The sequence below is a fragment of the Periophthalmus magnuspinnatus genome, chromosome 13 (genome assembly GCF_009829125.3).
Source record: "Periophthalmus magnuspinnatus isolate fPerMag1 chromosome 13, fPerMag1.2.pri, whole genome shotgun sequence".
In the NCBI taxonomy this organism is placed as follows: domain Eukaryota; kingdom Metazoa; phylum Chordata; class Actinopteri; order Gobiiformes; family Gobiidae; genus Periophthalmus; species Periophthalmus magnuspinnatus.
Genome location: NC_047138.1, coordinates 28,955,104 through 28,972,556, shown reverse-complemented (window position 1 = coordinate 28,972,556; position 17,453 = coordinate 28,955,104). Strand labels below are relative to the sequence as shown.

At 38.7% G+C, this 17,453-nt stretch overlaps 4 protein-coding genes across 4 annotated transcripts; 2 read left to right on the top strand and 2 right to left on the bottom strand.

Annotated features, from left to right (window-relative positions):
- The first annotated feature begins 159 nt into the window (after positions 1-159).
- Positions 160-1,092, top strand: LOC117379882 (olfactory receptor 1500-like). Its single transcript, XM_033976585.2, has one exon. It carries the CDS (start codon positions 163-165, stop codon positions 1,090-1,092), a length of 930 nt encoding a protein of 309 aa, XP_033832476.1. The 5' UTR covers positions 160-162.
- A 4,313-nt stretch (positions 1,093-5,405) lies between these two features.
- Positions 5,406-6,359, top strand: LOC117379880 (olfactory receptor 142-like). The gene has a single exon (XM_033976584.1). It carries the CDS (start codon positions 5,406-5,408, stop codon positions 6,357-6,359), a length of 954 nt encoding a protein of 317 aa, XP_033832475.1.
- Positions 6,360-8,941: 2,582 nt separating this feature from the next.
- On the bottom strand, positions 8,942-9,871 carry LOC117379879 (olfactory receptor 10A3-like). Its single transcript, XM_033976583.1, has one exon. It carries the CDS (start codon positions 9,869-9,871, stop codon positions 8,942-8,944), a length of 930 nt encoding a protein of 309 aa, XP_033832474.1.
- A 5,708-nt stretch (positions 9,872-15,579) lies between these two features.
- Positions 15,580-16,515, bottom strand: LOC117379878 (olfactory receptor 11A1-like). Its single transcript, XM_033976582.1, has one exon. It carries the CDS (start codon positions 16,513-16,515, stop codon positions 15,580-15,582), a length of 936 nt encoding a protein of 311 aa, XP_033832473.1.
- Positions 16,516-17,453: the final 938 nt, after the last annotated feature.

Sequence of the window (17,453 nt, the reverse complement as noted above, 5' to 3'; positions counted from 1 at the left end):
TGATAGTCATAGTTTTGAAATAGCCCAAGTATTTACTCCCTTCTTTCTATAGGTCCACACCTGTTATCTCTGGCAAAGACTATTTAGCACTGCAGCATTTGAGTTTTAACATTTTGCTGATGAATATTTTTGGTTGAAATTACGTTTTCAAACAGAAAGAGAATGATGGTTAATTTCAGTCAGGTTTCCCATTTTACCCTGGGAGCTTATTTTGACACTGGGCCTTTGAAATGGTTGTATTTTGTCATTATATTGTCTTTGTATATTCTGATATTGCTTTCCAACCTGCTTCTCATTGTCGTCATATGTTTGAACAGAACTCTACACGAACCTATGTACATTTTTCTTTGTAGTTTATTTGTGAATGAACTTTACGGCAGCACTGCGTTGTATCCATTTCTCTTATCCCAGATCCCTCAAGACGTCCATAAAGTTTCCTATTCTTTTTGTCTTGCGCATATCTTCACAATTTATTATTACGGTTCTTTGGAGTTCTCCAGCTTGTCGGTGATTTCATACGACAGATACGTTGCCATATGCTTTCCTCTGCAATACAACAGTCGTATGAACAATAGACAAGTTGTATTTCTGTTTATTTTAATATGGCTGCCTCCATTTGTCGTTGTTTTAATTACCACTATACTCACATCGTCTTTGACTCTATGTGGAAATGTTCTTGACACTGTACTTTGTGATAATTACTGTGTTGTCAAACTGTCCTGCTTTGACACAACCATAAACAACTTGTATGAACTTGTGGCTGCTAGTATCATAGTAATGCTTCCTGTATGTGTCGTCATTTTCACATATATTCACATTTTTAAAGTGTGTTTTAATGGTTCCAAGCAAACACGTCTTAAGGCTGCGAGCACCTGTACTCCTCATATCTGCTCACTGGTGAACGGGGCTTTTGGAGCTTTATTCTTCGTGCTTCAGACCAGGTTCAATATGAGCCACTGGCCACATATTGTGAGAATAATTTTGCCGTTGTATCATCTCGCCTGTCAGCCACTGTTTAACCCACTTATGTACGGTCTGAAACTGACAAAAATGAGAAATGCCTGTAAAAATATACTGTCTAAAATAAAATAATGATTATGATGAACTGATAAATTGTTTTTGTTTTATTCTGTGTGTCTTTAGGTGTAAAATTTTCACAATTTTCACTTAACTTCATAAGTGAGTGAGCTAACCGTATTGTACAGTGAATACTACTTTGATGGAGGCCATAACAGGACCCACCCATATCCTTGCATTCTGACGTGAGTGATTGATAGACAGGTAATCAATCAGATAAAAAGACAATGCAAAATAAACATGGCAGCTAAGGTAAAAAAAAAAAAAACCCAAAAAAACAGGAATAAGGAACAGTGTGGCCTGCCAAATTAACACTGTTAAACAGATAACATCACAGTTTCCCATTTTTTGGTACCTTTCAACCTTCTACATCTGTTATTCTTATAGTTTTTGAACTGCATCAGCCAAGTCAAGTTTATTTGTTTAGCAGAATTCATACACAACATAATTCAAAGTGCTTTAGAGAACAATAAAGATAATACAAACCAATAAACACGTAAATAATCATCATAAAATTAACATTTAAAAAAAGTGCAGTCTTTCAGTCATATTCACAGCTAAACAGAACTATTTGGAGCCTGGATTTAAACATTGTTAATGTATCACATCTTCAGGAAGAGTGTTCCAGGTGTTAGCTGCATAAAACTGAAACACTGATTCCCCATGTTTAGTCCTGACTCTGGGCACCAGCAGGAGCCGGTCCCCGTAGTCCTCAGAGTATGAGATGTTCATATGGGACTAACATGTGGGAGATGTACTTTGGTACTAACCCATGGAGAGACATATACACAAGCAGAGCTGCTTTAAAGTCTCTTAGCCACAGGAGCCAGTGCAGAGGCCTGAGCACAGGACTTATGTGCTCGTACTTCCTGGTTCTAGTCAGGACCCGAGCAGCAGCGTTCTGGATGTACTGCAGCTGTGTTAAGGCTCATTTGCAGAGGCCAGTGAGTAGGCTTTTACAGTAGTCTAACCTACTAGAGACAAATGCAAGTCTCTCCAAGGACAAGCAAAATTGGATACTTTGGTGACACAGTCACAATTTAATAAACTTTAAGACACACACCTGCTGTTTTTAATGTTTTATATGGACTTATATACTTTAATTGTTTGTTTGTTTTTAATAGAGAACCCATACAATGTTTTTTAGATGGTAAAAAGTGGCATATGTTATTGATTTAATGTAGCTGTTAAAGTTCAAGTCTGAATCCATTATTAGCTCTAGATTTCTAGCCTAATTTGACTTTTAACTTTGACTTTAGTTTTGTCTGGGTTTAGATGGAGAAAGCTGTTTCACATCCACACACTGATCTGTTGGATGCAGTGGCAGAGTGAATCCACTGGTCCATATTCAACTGCTGCAGTGAGATATGCACTCACCTAAAGGATTATTAGGAACACCTGCTCAATTTCTCCTTAATGCAATTATCTAATCAACCAATCGCATGGCAGTTGCTTCAACGCATTTAGGGGTGTGGTCCTGCTCAAGACAATCTCCTGAACTCCAAACTGAATGTCAGAATGGGAAAGAAAGGTGATTTAAGCAATTTTGAGCGTGGCATGGTTGTTGGTGCCAGACGGGCCAGTCTGAGTATTTCACAATCTGCTCAGTTACTGGGATTTTCACGCACAACCATTTCTAGGGTTTACAAAGAATGGTGTGAAAAGGGAAAAACATCCAGTATGCGGCAGTCCTGTGGGCGAAAATGCCTTGTTGATGCTAGAGGTCAGAGGAGAATGGGCCAAGTGATTCAAGCTGATAGAAGAGCAACGTTGACTGAAATAACCACCTGTTACAACCGAGGAATGCAGCAAAGCATTTGTGAAGCCACAACACGCACAACCTTGAGGCAGATGGGCTACAACAGCAGAAGACCCCACCGGGTACCACTCATCTCCACAAATAGGAAAAAGAGGCTACAATTTGCACGAGCTCACCAAAATTGGACAGTTGAAGACTGGAAAAATGTTGCCTGATGAGTCTCGATTTCTGTTGAGACATTCAAATGGTAGAGTCAGAATTTGGCATAAACAGAATGAGAACATGGATCCATCATGCCTTGTTACCACTGTGCAGGCTGGTGGTGGTGTAATGGTGTGGGGGATGTTTCTTGGCACACTTCAGGTTCCTTAGTGCCAATTGGGCATCGTTTAAATGCCACGGGCTACCTGAACATTGTTTCTGACCATGTCCATCCCTTCATGACCACCATGTACCCATCCTCTGATGGCTACTTCCAGCAGGATAATGCACCATGTCATAAAGCTCCAATCATTTCAAATTGGTTTCTTGAACATGACAATGAGTTCACTGTACTGCAATGGCCCCCACAGTCACCAGATCTCAACCCGATAGAGCATCTTTGGGATGTGGTGAAACGGGAGCTTCGTGCCCTGGATGTGCATCCCACAAATCTCCATCAACTGCAAGATGCTCCTATCAATATGGGCCAACATTTCTAAATAATGCTTCCAGCACCTTGTTGAATCAATGCCACGTAGAATTAAGGCAGTTCTGAAGGCGAAAGGGGGTCAAACACCGTATTAGCATGGTGTTCCTAATAATCTTTCAGGTGAGTGTAGATCTGAGTGTCATGCATGATGGTGGTAGGACACATTATTGCAGCATAGTAACTGGCCTAAGGGCAACATTTGGAGTTTAAACAAGAGTGGTCCCAGGATTGACCTCTGGGGCACCCCACAGGTCAGACATGTGATCTGAGACACAATTTCCAATTTTAACAAAGTACTTTGTCTAGATAGGACTTAAATCTGTTTAGTGCAGTACCAGAGATCCCCACAAGGTCCTCTAGTCTCTGTAAGTTTCAAAAGCAGTGCTCAGACTTAACAGGATCAAGGCTGAGACTTTGCCTGCCTTTAGTTTTGAGGCGGATCTCATTTGTCACCTTGATGAAAACAGTCTCTTTACTGTGGTGAGGTCTAAAACCTGATGGGAAAACATCAGAGGAGTTGTTCATTTGCTGCTGACTTTTGTTCTCTCGAGGAGGTGAAGGTGGTGGTGCTGCTGAGTCATTTCTGGGGGAGGTGGTGGTTCTGAATCATTTTCTGGGAAAGGTGGAGGTGGTGATGCTGCTGACTTGTTCTCTGGTGGAGGTGGAGATGGTGGTGCCCCTGACCCATTGTCTGGAAGAGGTGAAGGTGGAGCTGCTGCTGATAAGTTCTCTGCTGACACTGGACTTGAGTTCTGAGGACTGGGGTTCGAATCCCGCTCGGCATATGCGCTTGAATCTTGGAAATTTTATTACCCAGCATGCCTTGTTCTTCACAGCTGGCACCAGTTAAACTAGATGGAGTGAGTAAAAACAGTATATGTCATATACAGAAGGAACAGAAACAAACATGACAAAATAAACTAAAAAGAGCAGAAGAATAACAAGAAAGACAATTGTCAAAATCACCCAGTTTGTTTTCTTAATTCAGTGGGTTCAAAGCTCCAGAGCATTTTACATTTGTGCACATTCAGTTAAAAAACAAATGTATCTTTCAATGAAGTAGTGGAGTAAAAGTACACAACCCCCTTGTGTGCAAGGTGGATATAAACAGAGAGTCAGGCTCCAGCACACTCTGTCTTTGTCTGCTGCCATGTCTAGAGTTTTTATCTTATGTTTGTATCTATTGTCTATAAAATATTACTATATTGTACTTTATCAAATTATACATCCACCTGCCTTTTCCTGCAAATAGGTATATGTATTTTTATACACATAACTATTTATTTTAAGTATATCACAATTGTGACAAGAAAATGTGATAATATGAGTTTTTAGGCAGATCAGTTATAAAACGTGTGAATTGTGATTTTCTTCTAAAAGACAAAAGCATATTTGTAATTTGCAATATTGTTTTGTTTGTCTTATCTGTGTACCACACTTTTATGAGTTTTTAAATGAAGTGTTGCATGAATTTAAGGGGACATACGCAATAAAATTGAGAGAATGAAATGAGAGGTGAAATGTTTAGAAGTCCAAATACTGTTGACTCACTGCTGTATAGTTTATTTAACACAGAAATTGCAAATATATTTTACTTGTTTCTTGTAACCTTCTGTATTCTATCTTATATACAGACATAATTGTTAATGTGCAATTGTCTCTGGATTTTTTTGTGTGTTTTTTTTTCATACTTTTCAAGGTCCATTTCTGTCATGAAAATTCAAACAACCAACCAATGAATTACTTTGTGGTTAAACTCAAGATTTTTTTTTAATGATTGCGTTAATACAACATTTACTTTGAAACTACTTTTAGATTTTTTAGAATTTTTTGTAGAGATACTTTTAAAGTGTGACCGATTCACATTGTGTTGGGACAATGTCAAACTCAAGTCACGTCTTCCACTTCACTCTCTCTGCTTATTTTGATGTAGGGTTGTTCAAATATCCCTTGTTCCTGGTCACGTTGCTGCTTTACATATTCATACTGTTTTCCAATGTTCTGCTCATCACCATCATCTGTCTGAACCGAACTTTCCACGAACCCATGTACGTGTTTCTCTGTGCGTTGTTCCTGAACGAAGTCTATGGCAGCACGGGGCTCTTCCCGTTTCTGCTTCTCCACATTCTCCGCCGCGTACATGTCGTTCCCGCTGCACCTTGCTTCCTGCAGATCTACACGCTGCACACGTATGGTCTGGTAGAGTATCTTAGTTTGGCTGTGTTGTCGTACGATCGCTACGTTGCCATATGCCGCCCCTTACAGTACAACATGTGCATGTCCAAGAGCAGACTGGCCGTACTCATCGCCGTCCCCTGGTGCTATTCTTTTGCTATTTGTGGAGTTATGATCTTGTTAACATCGACTCTGAGTTTTTGCGGGAATATCATTCATAAAGTTTACTGTGACAATTTCCCTGTGGTGAAACTGGCATGCGTTAACACTACAGGTATTAATCTTTACGGTCTGATTATTACATTTAACCACATCCTGCTACCACTTATCTGCATTGTCACAACCTACACAAGGATTCTCAAGGTGTGTGTGGGGGGCTCTAAGCAAACGCGCCACAAAGCGTTCAGTACTTGTGCTCCCCACGTCGCATCGCTGATAAATTATTCTATCGGCGTCGTTTTTGAAATTCTGCAGGGACGATTCGACATGAGCCGTGTCCCGAGTATGTTTCGGATTTTCATGTCCCTGTACTTTCTTCTGTGTCCACCCCTCTTTAACCCGTTAATCTATGGTTTAGCATTGACAAAAGTTCGATTTATGTGCAAGAGCCTACTGTTTAGTCGCAAAATCAGGCTTAAGTCAACTTTACCTGAATAAATCCAATAAATAATCCCCCTTTCTCCATATTTTTAAGACGAAATATTATGCTTTGGTTCAGACTCGTTGACAGAATTAATAATATAAACTAATAGAAAGAGGGTCCAATTCTCCCTTGAAAACAGATCACTTTACCTTTCCCTTCTATTTTGCTAACTGTAAAATGCAATATTAATCTGAAACACGTTATAAAAACTGGTCCATTGTTAGATATAATTTACTTGTTTTTATTGTTCAAAAATGGCTACGGGACATTTTTAACCCTACAGGTATGACCTATGACCTATATATATATATATATATATATATATATATATATATATATATATATATATATATATATATATATATATATATATATATATATATATATATATATATATATATATATATATATATATATATATATATAAATAAATTATTTTATCTTTAATAATTTTATTTGTCAAGTTCACTCATCACACTCAGAGGGCTGATCAGGTCCAATCCATTTCTTTGGATGAGTTACTCTGCAAACATGAGGTATATGTGGTTTTTGAGGTTTGAAGAATATGGAATAGCACCTTCCAAATGCTGATGCTAATGCTACTGCCATGCTAACTCCAAGAGCAGCTTAAACCTCACTGCATAGATTCCTAGTTTATAATAATGTTATTCATGTTCATAGAGCCTTCATCTTTCTTTCCCATATCCTGTGGTGTCACTTTTAGATCCTTCACGGATGTGTACAGTTTGAAATAACTTTACAAATTACGTCTGATTTATAAGCATCTAGAACATGTTTAATACTTGCTGAAATAAAGAAAATTAACCTTTTTCCCTACTCGCTTTATATAATAAACTGTGAGTGTGAGACAGGCCTCTACTTTGACAATGTTTAAATCCAGGCTCAAAACAGTTTTGTTTAGCTGTGCATATGACTGAAAGGTTTTTATTCTGCACGTTTCTGTTTTAATGTTAATTTTATTATGTTTTTATTTGTGTGGTTTTAATGTCCTTCTTATTCTGTAAAGCACTTTGAACTACATTGTGTACGAATTGTGCTGTACAAATAAACTTGCCTTGGCTGCCTTGAGTATCTGTGAAAATGCTGATTACTGAGACCAAATAAAACTCCACTAAACATTATCTCCCAGTGCACTGTTGCACTATTTCCCCAAATTTATTTGGTGTAAAATCTGTATCATGTGCGATCCATCTAAAGAACCTGCACAGTTAACTCCTCATGTACCAATTTTAATATATTTTAAATCAAACAATTTATCTAAACCAATATTCAACAGAAATCGTTTTTTTCTTTGAACAATAATGGTGCGTTCACACCAGTGCATCAAGAATGAGGCATCTGCCCTCAAACGCAAAGGCGTCCTACTACAAGCATCAAACTAGAGGCGTTCTTGACGCCCCGGTGTGAACAGTGTGAAAAAAACTTGCCGTGCATCCACGGTGTCCGTTGCAGTCTGCAAGTGACTTTGGATGCTTTCATTTCCTGGTCTCTTTGTGAACGATGGCAGACCAGGTTGAGAAAGTGGCATAAGTGTATTTATTACATAAAACCCATCAACGGAGTTGCTCTGCGGCAGCGTGTCTGGGTCCATGATTACCCCAGGCTAGCCAGTGCGCTCTGCATAATTAAGTTGCCACTAGTTTGTAACTGATGTCTTTATACTTTTTCCTACATCACTGGAGTGCAGTCTCAGATCGGTTGAAACAGAGCGTCAAACGCCAAAAGTTCTGCTTTTTCAACTCTGGCATATGACGCTTTGGACGTGTGAACGCTCAAGACACGCTCATGAACGTCATATTCATGCTGCTCTGATGCTTGAAAACGCCCCGCCAACATTTGCATCCACCATAGACTTTCCTTGTAAACTCAATGCCTCTGACGACTTGGTTTGAACGCACCATAAGAATAAAACCATGCAAAATGTTTTGAATTTGCTATCAGTCTTTAAGTTTCCATTTACTTTCATTTCACAAAACAGTGGGACAGTCAAGTTTATTTTATTTTTTACTTTTTTAAACATACACTTGGTATAAAATCATTTACTGCTTTGTGACGCATTAGTGGAACACAACTTTAAACTGTAAGTGGCTTAACAGACTTCAGAAAGCCTCTGGATTACAGAAAATCAAATCAGTGCTTCAGAAATTCTCAGTTCTAAACCAGGAGAAATGCAGGTGAAGCTGAATTTGCCTTCAAAGTCAAAAGCTTTCATGATAAAATCCGACACATGAGATCTAAGTTATTTCCCACTTGGAATGTTTCTAGATAAACATTTTAAAAACACAACTTAACAAAATGTAAACATTATAACATGTGAAATAATAGAATATTGTAGAATCTGACAAATGCTTAGTTTATCTGATGTTAACCAGTCCGATACACTTTTCCTTGGTGACCTCCATTGATGCAACAGATCACAAGCGCACAACCATTCCTGAGTTCAGTTCACAAAGAGGAAACCAGTTTGAGTGGCATTCCAAGACTTTCCCTTGTGCTAGTGGAAAAATCCTAGTTACTAGTTGCGTGAAAAAAAACCCAAAACAGTCCTCTGTTAATATTTAAATTCATTAAAGCGTCATATCTTAGAGACAAACAGGTTTTTGCAGAGGACCCTGATCTTGGAAATACTGAGTCCGTACACAAAGGGGTCTAAAATCGGTTGGACCAACCAGAAATAAAGGGATAGAAAAATCCGTACAGATTCAGGCAGGTAACTCAAGTTAAACCTGTATTGGATTATCTCAAATGCTGCACCGAGGCCAAAGTTCATCAGAGATACAACATGAGGCATGCACGTGGCCAGAGCCTTGCGACGTGTTTGAACGCTTCCTAAGAAACACACACGGAGAATGCGGAAGTATGTGATGAGGATTAGCAGCATCGGGGAGAATATGTTGACTATGCTGATGACCAGTCCATAAGCATTTAATATTGAAGTGTCAGAACAGGCTAGTCTGACAATGGGAAAGTTGTCACAGTACACTTTTTGGATGGCATTTCCACACAGACGCAGAGATGAACTTAACATGATCATAACAAGGCAAATGAAACACGCGTACAACCACGGTATCACCATCATCACAGCTGTTTTGTCTCTGGTCATCCGTGTGTTGTATTGTAGCGGTACACAAATGGCCAAATAACGATCATATGACATCACAGATAAAGTGAAGTATTCAACGATCCCGTACACATGTATGGCAAAGGCCTGGAAATAGCAGAACTGGCTCGGAACAATGTGTACGTCTTGGAGGATTTGGTATAAAAGGAAAGGGAACATTATGGAGCTACCAAAGATACCATTACCAAACAAACTACATACTAAAATATACATGGGCTCGTGAAGACTTCGGTTCTGATAGATGACGGCCACAATCAGCGCGTTGGAGAGAAGCATCAAGACATACAAAATCAAAAGGACAGCAAAGACGAGGTAACGCAGTGGCCCCAGGTGGAAGTACGCAGTGAGGGAGAAAAAGGCCACATTAGAGGAGTTCGGGTTCATTCTGCTCAGGGCTCACGGAGGAGATGTGGGGAAGGCTGTCGGGTCCATAGAGAACTGCTGTGATCATCCCTGCCCTCCAGCTCTGAGGCCTGGCGGGATTTATACCTTCACCTGCTCTCAGCTCTCTCTAGAGATGCAAACGAACTTTATCAAACTTTTCACATATACAGTATTTGATGTTCCAAGTGTTACCGCTAGTACAAGGATTTCTGAAATAGTGCCAACATAAAGGAGGCCAAGTTTATCACACTTTATAACTACACTTAATCTGAATTACCTGAAATAAAGCATGAGGAAACACTTAATTCATGAACAATTGTTTAATTAAGAAGGCTTATTAACTGCCTACTACTCTACATCTACTCAATTAACCCCTTAATTAAGCCCATCTTAATAAAATATTTGTTCATCATAAATTAACCATTTCATGTTTTATTAAGGCTGCAAATAGTGTAGTTATTAAAAAGTGTTGCCTGATTCTAAACAGTGTTTTATATGTGGGCAAAATGACCACTGATTTCAATAGAGAAGTAAAAGTAAGGGGGGGAGGCCATGTCACTTTATTAATGACACAGCCTCTGTTCTCTTATTTATTCAAACTTTATTAATTTATTAAGGGATAAACATTTCCGTCACATACATGGGTAGCATCTAATTTAATGATAACACACCAGTATTCACTTTGTCTTTACAGAAACAAACATGTGAGAGACGTTTCCTACATATATAATACTCAAGTCATGACACGAAGCAAATTATTTCACTGATTGTAATTGCGATGTAACTTTTTTCTTTCTTTTTTTTGGGTGTAAATTATAGGGCTATCCTGTGCAGCCGTGAGAGTAGCAGCCCTTTGCACACAGATCGAAGCTTAGAGATGTTGAATCCATAAATGAGAGGGCTGAGGAGGGGCTGGCTGGAGATGCAGTACAAAGAGAGGAACACCCTTAAGGCCAAATGCGTACCACCCATGTTGAACCGGCTCTGCACCAGCTCAAAGCTTCCCCCGATGGTGAAGTTGATAATGGTCACGAGGTGAGGCATACAGGTGCTCAGAGCCTTCTGCTGCAGAGACTTGGACCCTAAAAAACATGATCTGAGGATGCATATATAAGTGAATATTATAAAAAGGAATGGGATGACGATGGTAACAAAGCTAAAGACTAATCCATGGATATTTAAAATGGAAATATCAGAACAGGCCATTCGTACAACAGAGTAGTTGTCACAGTACACTTTAGGAATGACATTATTACACAGCTTTAGAGATACAGTAATGCATAAAGTCTGAAGAACACTGAGTAATCCATAAAGCCATGTTGAGGCAATAAGTTTTATCATCCGGTTCCTGTTCATGTGACTGTGGTACTGCAGGGGGAAGCAGATGGCAATGTAACGATCGTACGAAAGAACAGCCAGATTGAGGTATTCAATCGTGGCATAGGAATGAAGGCAGTAAATCTGTAGAAAACAAAAAGAAACAGAGATTTGGTGGAGTTGCCAGATCACGTGGTGGAGGAGCATCGGAAACAACATGGTGGAGCCGTACAGTTCACTCAGGAAAAGACTGCACAGGAACAAGTACATGGGCTGGGCCAAAGTGCGGTTCAGAACTATCACCGATATGAGCAGCAGGTTAGAGCTTAAAGTCATAATGTACAGCACCAGCAGCAGCAAGAACACCAGGTATCTGAACATGCCCAGGTCCAGGTACGCCGTCAACATGAAGTGAGTGAAATTAGTGACATTTGACATGTTGTAAGACAAGACAAATATGAAGACAATAGACAAGAGGAATAACCGTCACTTTAGCATATACCAGCACTGACTCCTGTGGAAAATAGAAATCAAATCACTTGTTATGGTCAAACGTCCTGGCTAACTTTGAAAATCTGATTCCAAAATTAATAAAGTGTTGTTTAGGGTTAGGGTTTAGGGTAGTTCTTGCCACAATTCACAAAATCATGAATATACCTATGTTTTAAAGAACACATAGATGTAACATTAGAAGAAAATAATATACAATCATCAGAATTATTACTCTACAAAAGGGGGTTTATTTTTTTTTTCTTATGTTGATTGATTTGATGTGATTTTGTGTCATTGGAAATATTAAAACAAATTATTTCAAAGTAAATATCTTGGCCATAAAAAAAAACAATATAAACAAAACAATATAACAACACAAACAGACTTTAAATACAAAAAAAAAAAATTGTCAAATTATTTCCCCCAAAATCTGAACTCTTCTCCAAACCACATAGAGGATCTCGTGCCAAAGGACTGACTCATAGACCTACTACAAACACCCAAGCTGATCACTGACTGTTATCAATACAAATGTCTACATTGTGTTTATGAATGTTAATGAATGAATGTTAATCTTGACTAATATTAATTTAAATGTAATGTATATTCCATTCTATCAAATTTTAACAACAACAAAAGCTCAGTTTGTTCCAACTAAGCAATAACGTCTCACAAAGACTGAGAGAAACCCACAAACTCAACAAGTTTTTTGATGAACGGATCGAAAATCAAAATAATTTCTCTGTAGCTGGCTCCATGGCCTGGATGAATTTGAAATCCACAAAACTACAATAATATGTAGAAATGTGATATTTTTATATGATACAATAAATGGACCCCTAAACTACAATGCCTCTACACACAGGATTCAAAAACACATGACTCTTTACAGTAAACAAGCACATCTTTTAACATTAACTGAAAATCAGAAAGGATTATTCAAAAGTCCTAAAAACGTATAACACAAAATATGTCACACAGAAACAAAGTAATATTCCTGTTCATTATCCATTGAGTGAAACAGCAGAGCCAACAAGACAAGCTTCCACAAATTTCATGAAACAGAGAAAAAAAATCAACTTTAGGTATATCAAATATTCATAATAAAAATAATGTAAACATGATCCACTTAAACCAAGACTGACCTCAGGATCAGATGTGGTCCACTTTTTATAGTTGTTTGGTTGAAGATTCCCTCTGGAGGCAGAACTCCGTCATTGCAGCAAATGAGAAGAAGAGGCCTAAACAATAATGCACCTGACAATTTATATTATTTTATTGCATTTTTTTAAGTTACAAATCTAAACCCTATGTTACCCCTAAAGGTTAAAGGTGCATCATGTAACTTTTGAGGTGAGTTTGTCGCCACCTTCTTGACTACATTGTGATTTTTGGTTGATTATTGCTAATTAGTGATTATTGATAAATATGATATGTTTTGATTTGTTTGTATTGTGATTGTAATGTCTTTCTTCTGTCATTTTCACACTGCCTGTAGTTAGACATAAAAGAGCATTCACTCTGAGAGCGGTGCTTGGACCGATGTGAACACACTGGGCCACAGTAAATGGCTGGGCTCAGAGCGGCTCCACTCACAATCTGGAGTGGGGCGAGTGCGGTGTGAACGCAGCCAACCTCAGGCCGACCTACCTATCACATACAGGTGAATTCAGCAACAGGTGAAAGAAAAGACCACTGCGTATAGGGGAAGCAAGCACGTCCACTCATATTCACGGGGTTGCTGGCTTGAAACGCATCGTCATAAAAATAAGTTTGGTGATTAGCTGATGGCCCCTCACGTGGCTCATAGTGTGGTGTTTGCGCGGCGTGTGTGAACAAGGTTGACCTGAAAGTAAAGTAAACATAAATCTAGTGTGCACTGGGGTCACAGAGCGCACCAGTATCAGTGAAAATGACCTTATTCTGTAAAGCACTTTGAATTACTTTGTGCACGAATTGTGCTATACTAACAAACTTGCCTTGCTTTGCCTGGAATGTTCCTTGGTATGGCATTAAACTGATCTATCAAGCAAAAAAATACCTTGACAGAAAAGCAGTCTTATTGTGTGCGGTGTTGCCTCTCCATAGATCTGACCTGTAACTGGTAGTATTACCTGCTTAAACCTATCAAGAGTTGAGAGTACAGTTGAGACCAGAAGTTTACATACACTATGTAAAAAGACACGCACAATTTTTTCTCACTGCCTGACATGAAATCAGACAAAACTTTTCCTGTTTTAGGTCAATTACGATTACTAAAATTAATTCTATTTGCTAAATGACAGAATAATGAGAGAATTAATTTTTAAGACACTTTTTCATTGCTTTTTTCAGAGTCAGAAGTTTACATACGTTTCATTAGTATTTGGTATCATTGCCTTTAAACTGTATGACTTGGGTCAAAGATGTCCTTCCACAAGTTTCTCACAATAGTTGGCAGGAATTCTGGCCCATTCCTCCTGACAGAACTGGTGTAACTGAGCCAAGTTTGTAGGCCACCTTGCTCGCACATGCCTTTTCAGGTCTGTCCGTAAATTTTCAACAGGATTGAGATCAAGGCTTTATGATGACCAGTCCATTGACTTTGTTAATCTTAACCCACTTTGTAACCAGTTTTGGCAGCATACTTCAGGTAATTGTCCATTTGGAAGACCCATTTGTGCCCTGCCTGATGTCTTGAGATGTTGCTTCCATATTTCCACGTAATGTTCTTTCCTCATGATGCCATCTATGTTGTGCTTTTGGAGTGATGGCTTCTTCCTTGCTGAGTGGTCTTTCAGCCCATGTCGGTATAGAACTCATTTCACTGTGGATAACAGCACACTCTTACCAGCTTCAGCCAGCATCTTCACAAGGACTTTTGCTTTTGTTCTTGGGTTGTTATGCAAAGCACGTTCATTTCTGGGACACAGAAGTCGTTTCCTTCCTGAGCGGTATGAAGGCTGGACACTCCCACGGTGTTTATACTTGTGTATAATTGTTTGAACAGATTAACGTGGCACCTGGAAATTGCGCCTAAGGATGAGCCAGACACAAGTCCACAATTGTCTTCCTGATCTCTGGGCTGATTTCTTTAGACTTTCTCATGATGTTACACAAAGAAGCAGTGTGTTTCAGGTCTGCCATCAAATACATCCACAGGTGTGTCTCTAATTAACTCAAATATTTTCAATAAACAATCAGAAGCTTTGCCAAATTCGTGAAATGTATTGTAATGTTACTGTATGTACATTTCTGATTTTGAAGAAAGTAATTAAAATTGTCTAAAGAAAAGTCTACCTTTAAGCTTAAAGCTACCACCTGTAATTAGACTGACCTGATTTCATATCTCCAATCTACTGGTGAAAAAAAACGATGTGTGGATGGTAGGTTTAAGAGGTTTTGGCATTTGCTTCTGATGCCTCTCAGAAAAAGACTCAGCATCTCCCACCAGGATGAAGGCCTCGGTTCCACCAGCCGAAAAAATGAAGCATTAAATACAGTTTAACTGCTCCTTTGCACTTAAAATACAACCAAAATGATGAGGTAAAAGATGATTATTATTATCATGAAATGAACCAGTTTAATAATCACAGACGAAAGAATCACTTTCTTACCAAAGCTTTTTTATTATGCAATAATAATGTATTGAATTTTCAGAGCATTTGTTTATATATATATAAAAACAAAATTAAAAAATTAAAAATGTGTTGCGTTATTCGTAGTTTCTTTCTGATCCAAAATCTGAGGTTTTTTGCTCATCCCAGACCATGTTGTCATTGTGTCTTCAGTCAAGACACAGCACATTCATAATTCTGGCTATTAGACAATCACTATACCACATGGACCTATGTTGCCTCAGTGTGCTACATCAGACATGTATATAGATTTTTTTCTCTTATGTAGTTTGCTTTGTGACGTTACCTCTGGTGCAGCCGTGAGAGTAGCAGCCCTTTGCACATAGATCGAAGCTTAGAGATGTTGAATCCATAAATGAGAGGGCTGAGGAGGGGCTGGCTGGAGATGCAGTACAAAGAGAGGAACACCCTCACGGCTATGGGCGTACCACCCATGTTGAACCGGCTCTGCACCAGCTCAAAGCTTCCCCCGATGGTGAAATTGAGAATGGTCACGAGGTGAGGCATACAGGTGCTCAGAGCCTTCTGCCGCAGAGACTTGGACCCGGAGAAACACACTCTGAGGATGCGCACATAGGTGTAGAGCATGTAGAGGAATGGGATGACGATGGTGACAAAGGTAACAATTAATCCATGGATGTTTACATACGAAATATCAGAGCAGGCCATTCGTACAACAGAGTAATTGTCACAGTACACTTTAGGAATTTTATTATCACACAGCTTTAGAGTAATAGTAATGCCTTCTGTGGTCAAAACTATGAAAAATCCATAAAGCCATGCCGAGACAATAAGTTTTATCATGCGATCCCTGTTCATGTGACTGTGGTACTGCAGGGGGAAGCAGATGGCAATGTAACGATCGTACGAAAGAACAGCCAGATTGAGGTATTCAATCGTGGCATAGGAATGAAGGCAGTAAATCTGTAGAAAACAAAAAGAAACAGAGATTTGGTGGAGTTGCCAGACCACGTGGTGGAGGAGCATTGGAAACAACATGGTGGAGCCGTACAGTTCACTCAGGAAAAGACTGCACAGGAACAAGTACATGGGCTGGGCCAAAGTGCGGTTCAGAACTATCACCGATATGAGCAGCAGGTTAGAGCTTAAAGTCATAATGTACAGCACCAGCAGCAGCAAGAACACCAGGTATCTGAACATGCCCAGGTCCAGGTACGCCGTCAACATGAAGTGAGTGAAATTAGTGACATTTGACATGTTTCAGCTGCAGCCTTCTGCACCACGGCTTAAAAGTTACTGAAATATCAATGTCATATGTCAGAGGCCACAACTCACAATCTTCTTTTACCAAAACCTAAACTAAGAAGAGAACATATTATTCAGTAGTTGATTTAAGTTCAAAGTGTATGTATCTGTGTCATTTGAAAAAGAACAGAATATATCACAGAAAAAAAAAATTAATCCCCATTTAGCCGACAACTAAATGGGCTGTACAATATTTCATGAAAAGTACAACATTTTAAATCATTTGAAATGTTCATCTAAGTCAGTATCAAGTCAAAATATCAATATCAAAGTAAAAACAGGTGTAGAACGCAGTTTGAAATAAAATCCTGTGTTTGGGTTGGTCTTTTGTCTCAGAAAAAGAAAACTGAACAAAAATTGGATTCAAAGAAAACATCTGAAACATGCAATGAAATGATTTTTGAAACACATTTTAAAATAAATCACATGGTTTTGTTTCGAACCAGGAACAAAAAGCTAAAAATAAAGAAAACAAAAGATTACCACAAATTTATGTAGACATCACCAAAACACCTTTTTATGAATAACAATTTTACATTTCATCTCGATAAAAACGACTTTTACATCCGATTTTCTTAATTTAAACCTTTCACTACCCAACTATAAAATATGTCAAATACATAAAACATGAATAGTATAACAAATATAATTCAAATATTTTTTAAAAGAATATACTAAAACAGCCCCTGCTCAGTTTTGAATCAGTACATACTCCACCTGAGACCAGGGCCAGACTGAGCCTAGAACTTGGTTTTATCTGTGAAGGCACCCAGGCCCCTCCTCTCACCAGGGACTACTCCAGTACTCTACTACCAATTTACACATGGTATGATTATTCACAAATACTGGCACTATAACCAAACTGTGAAATCATTAACTTACTCCCATTC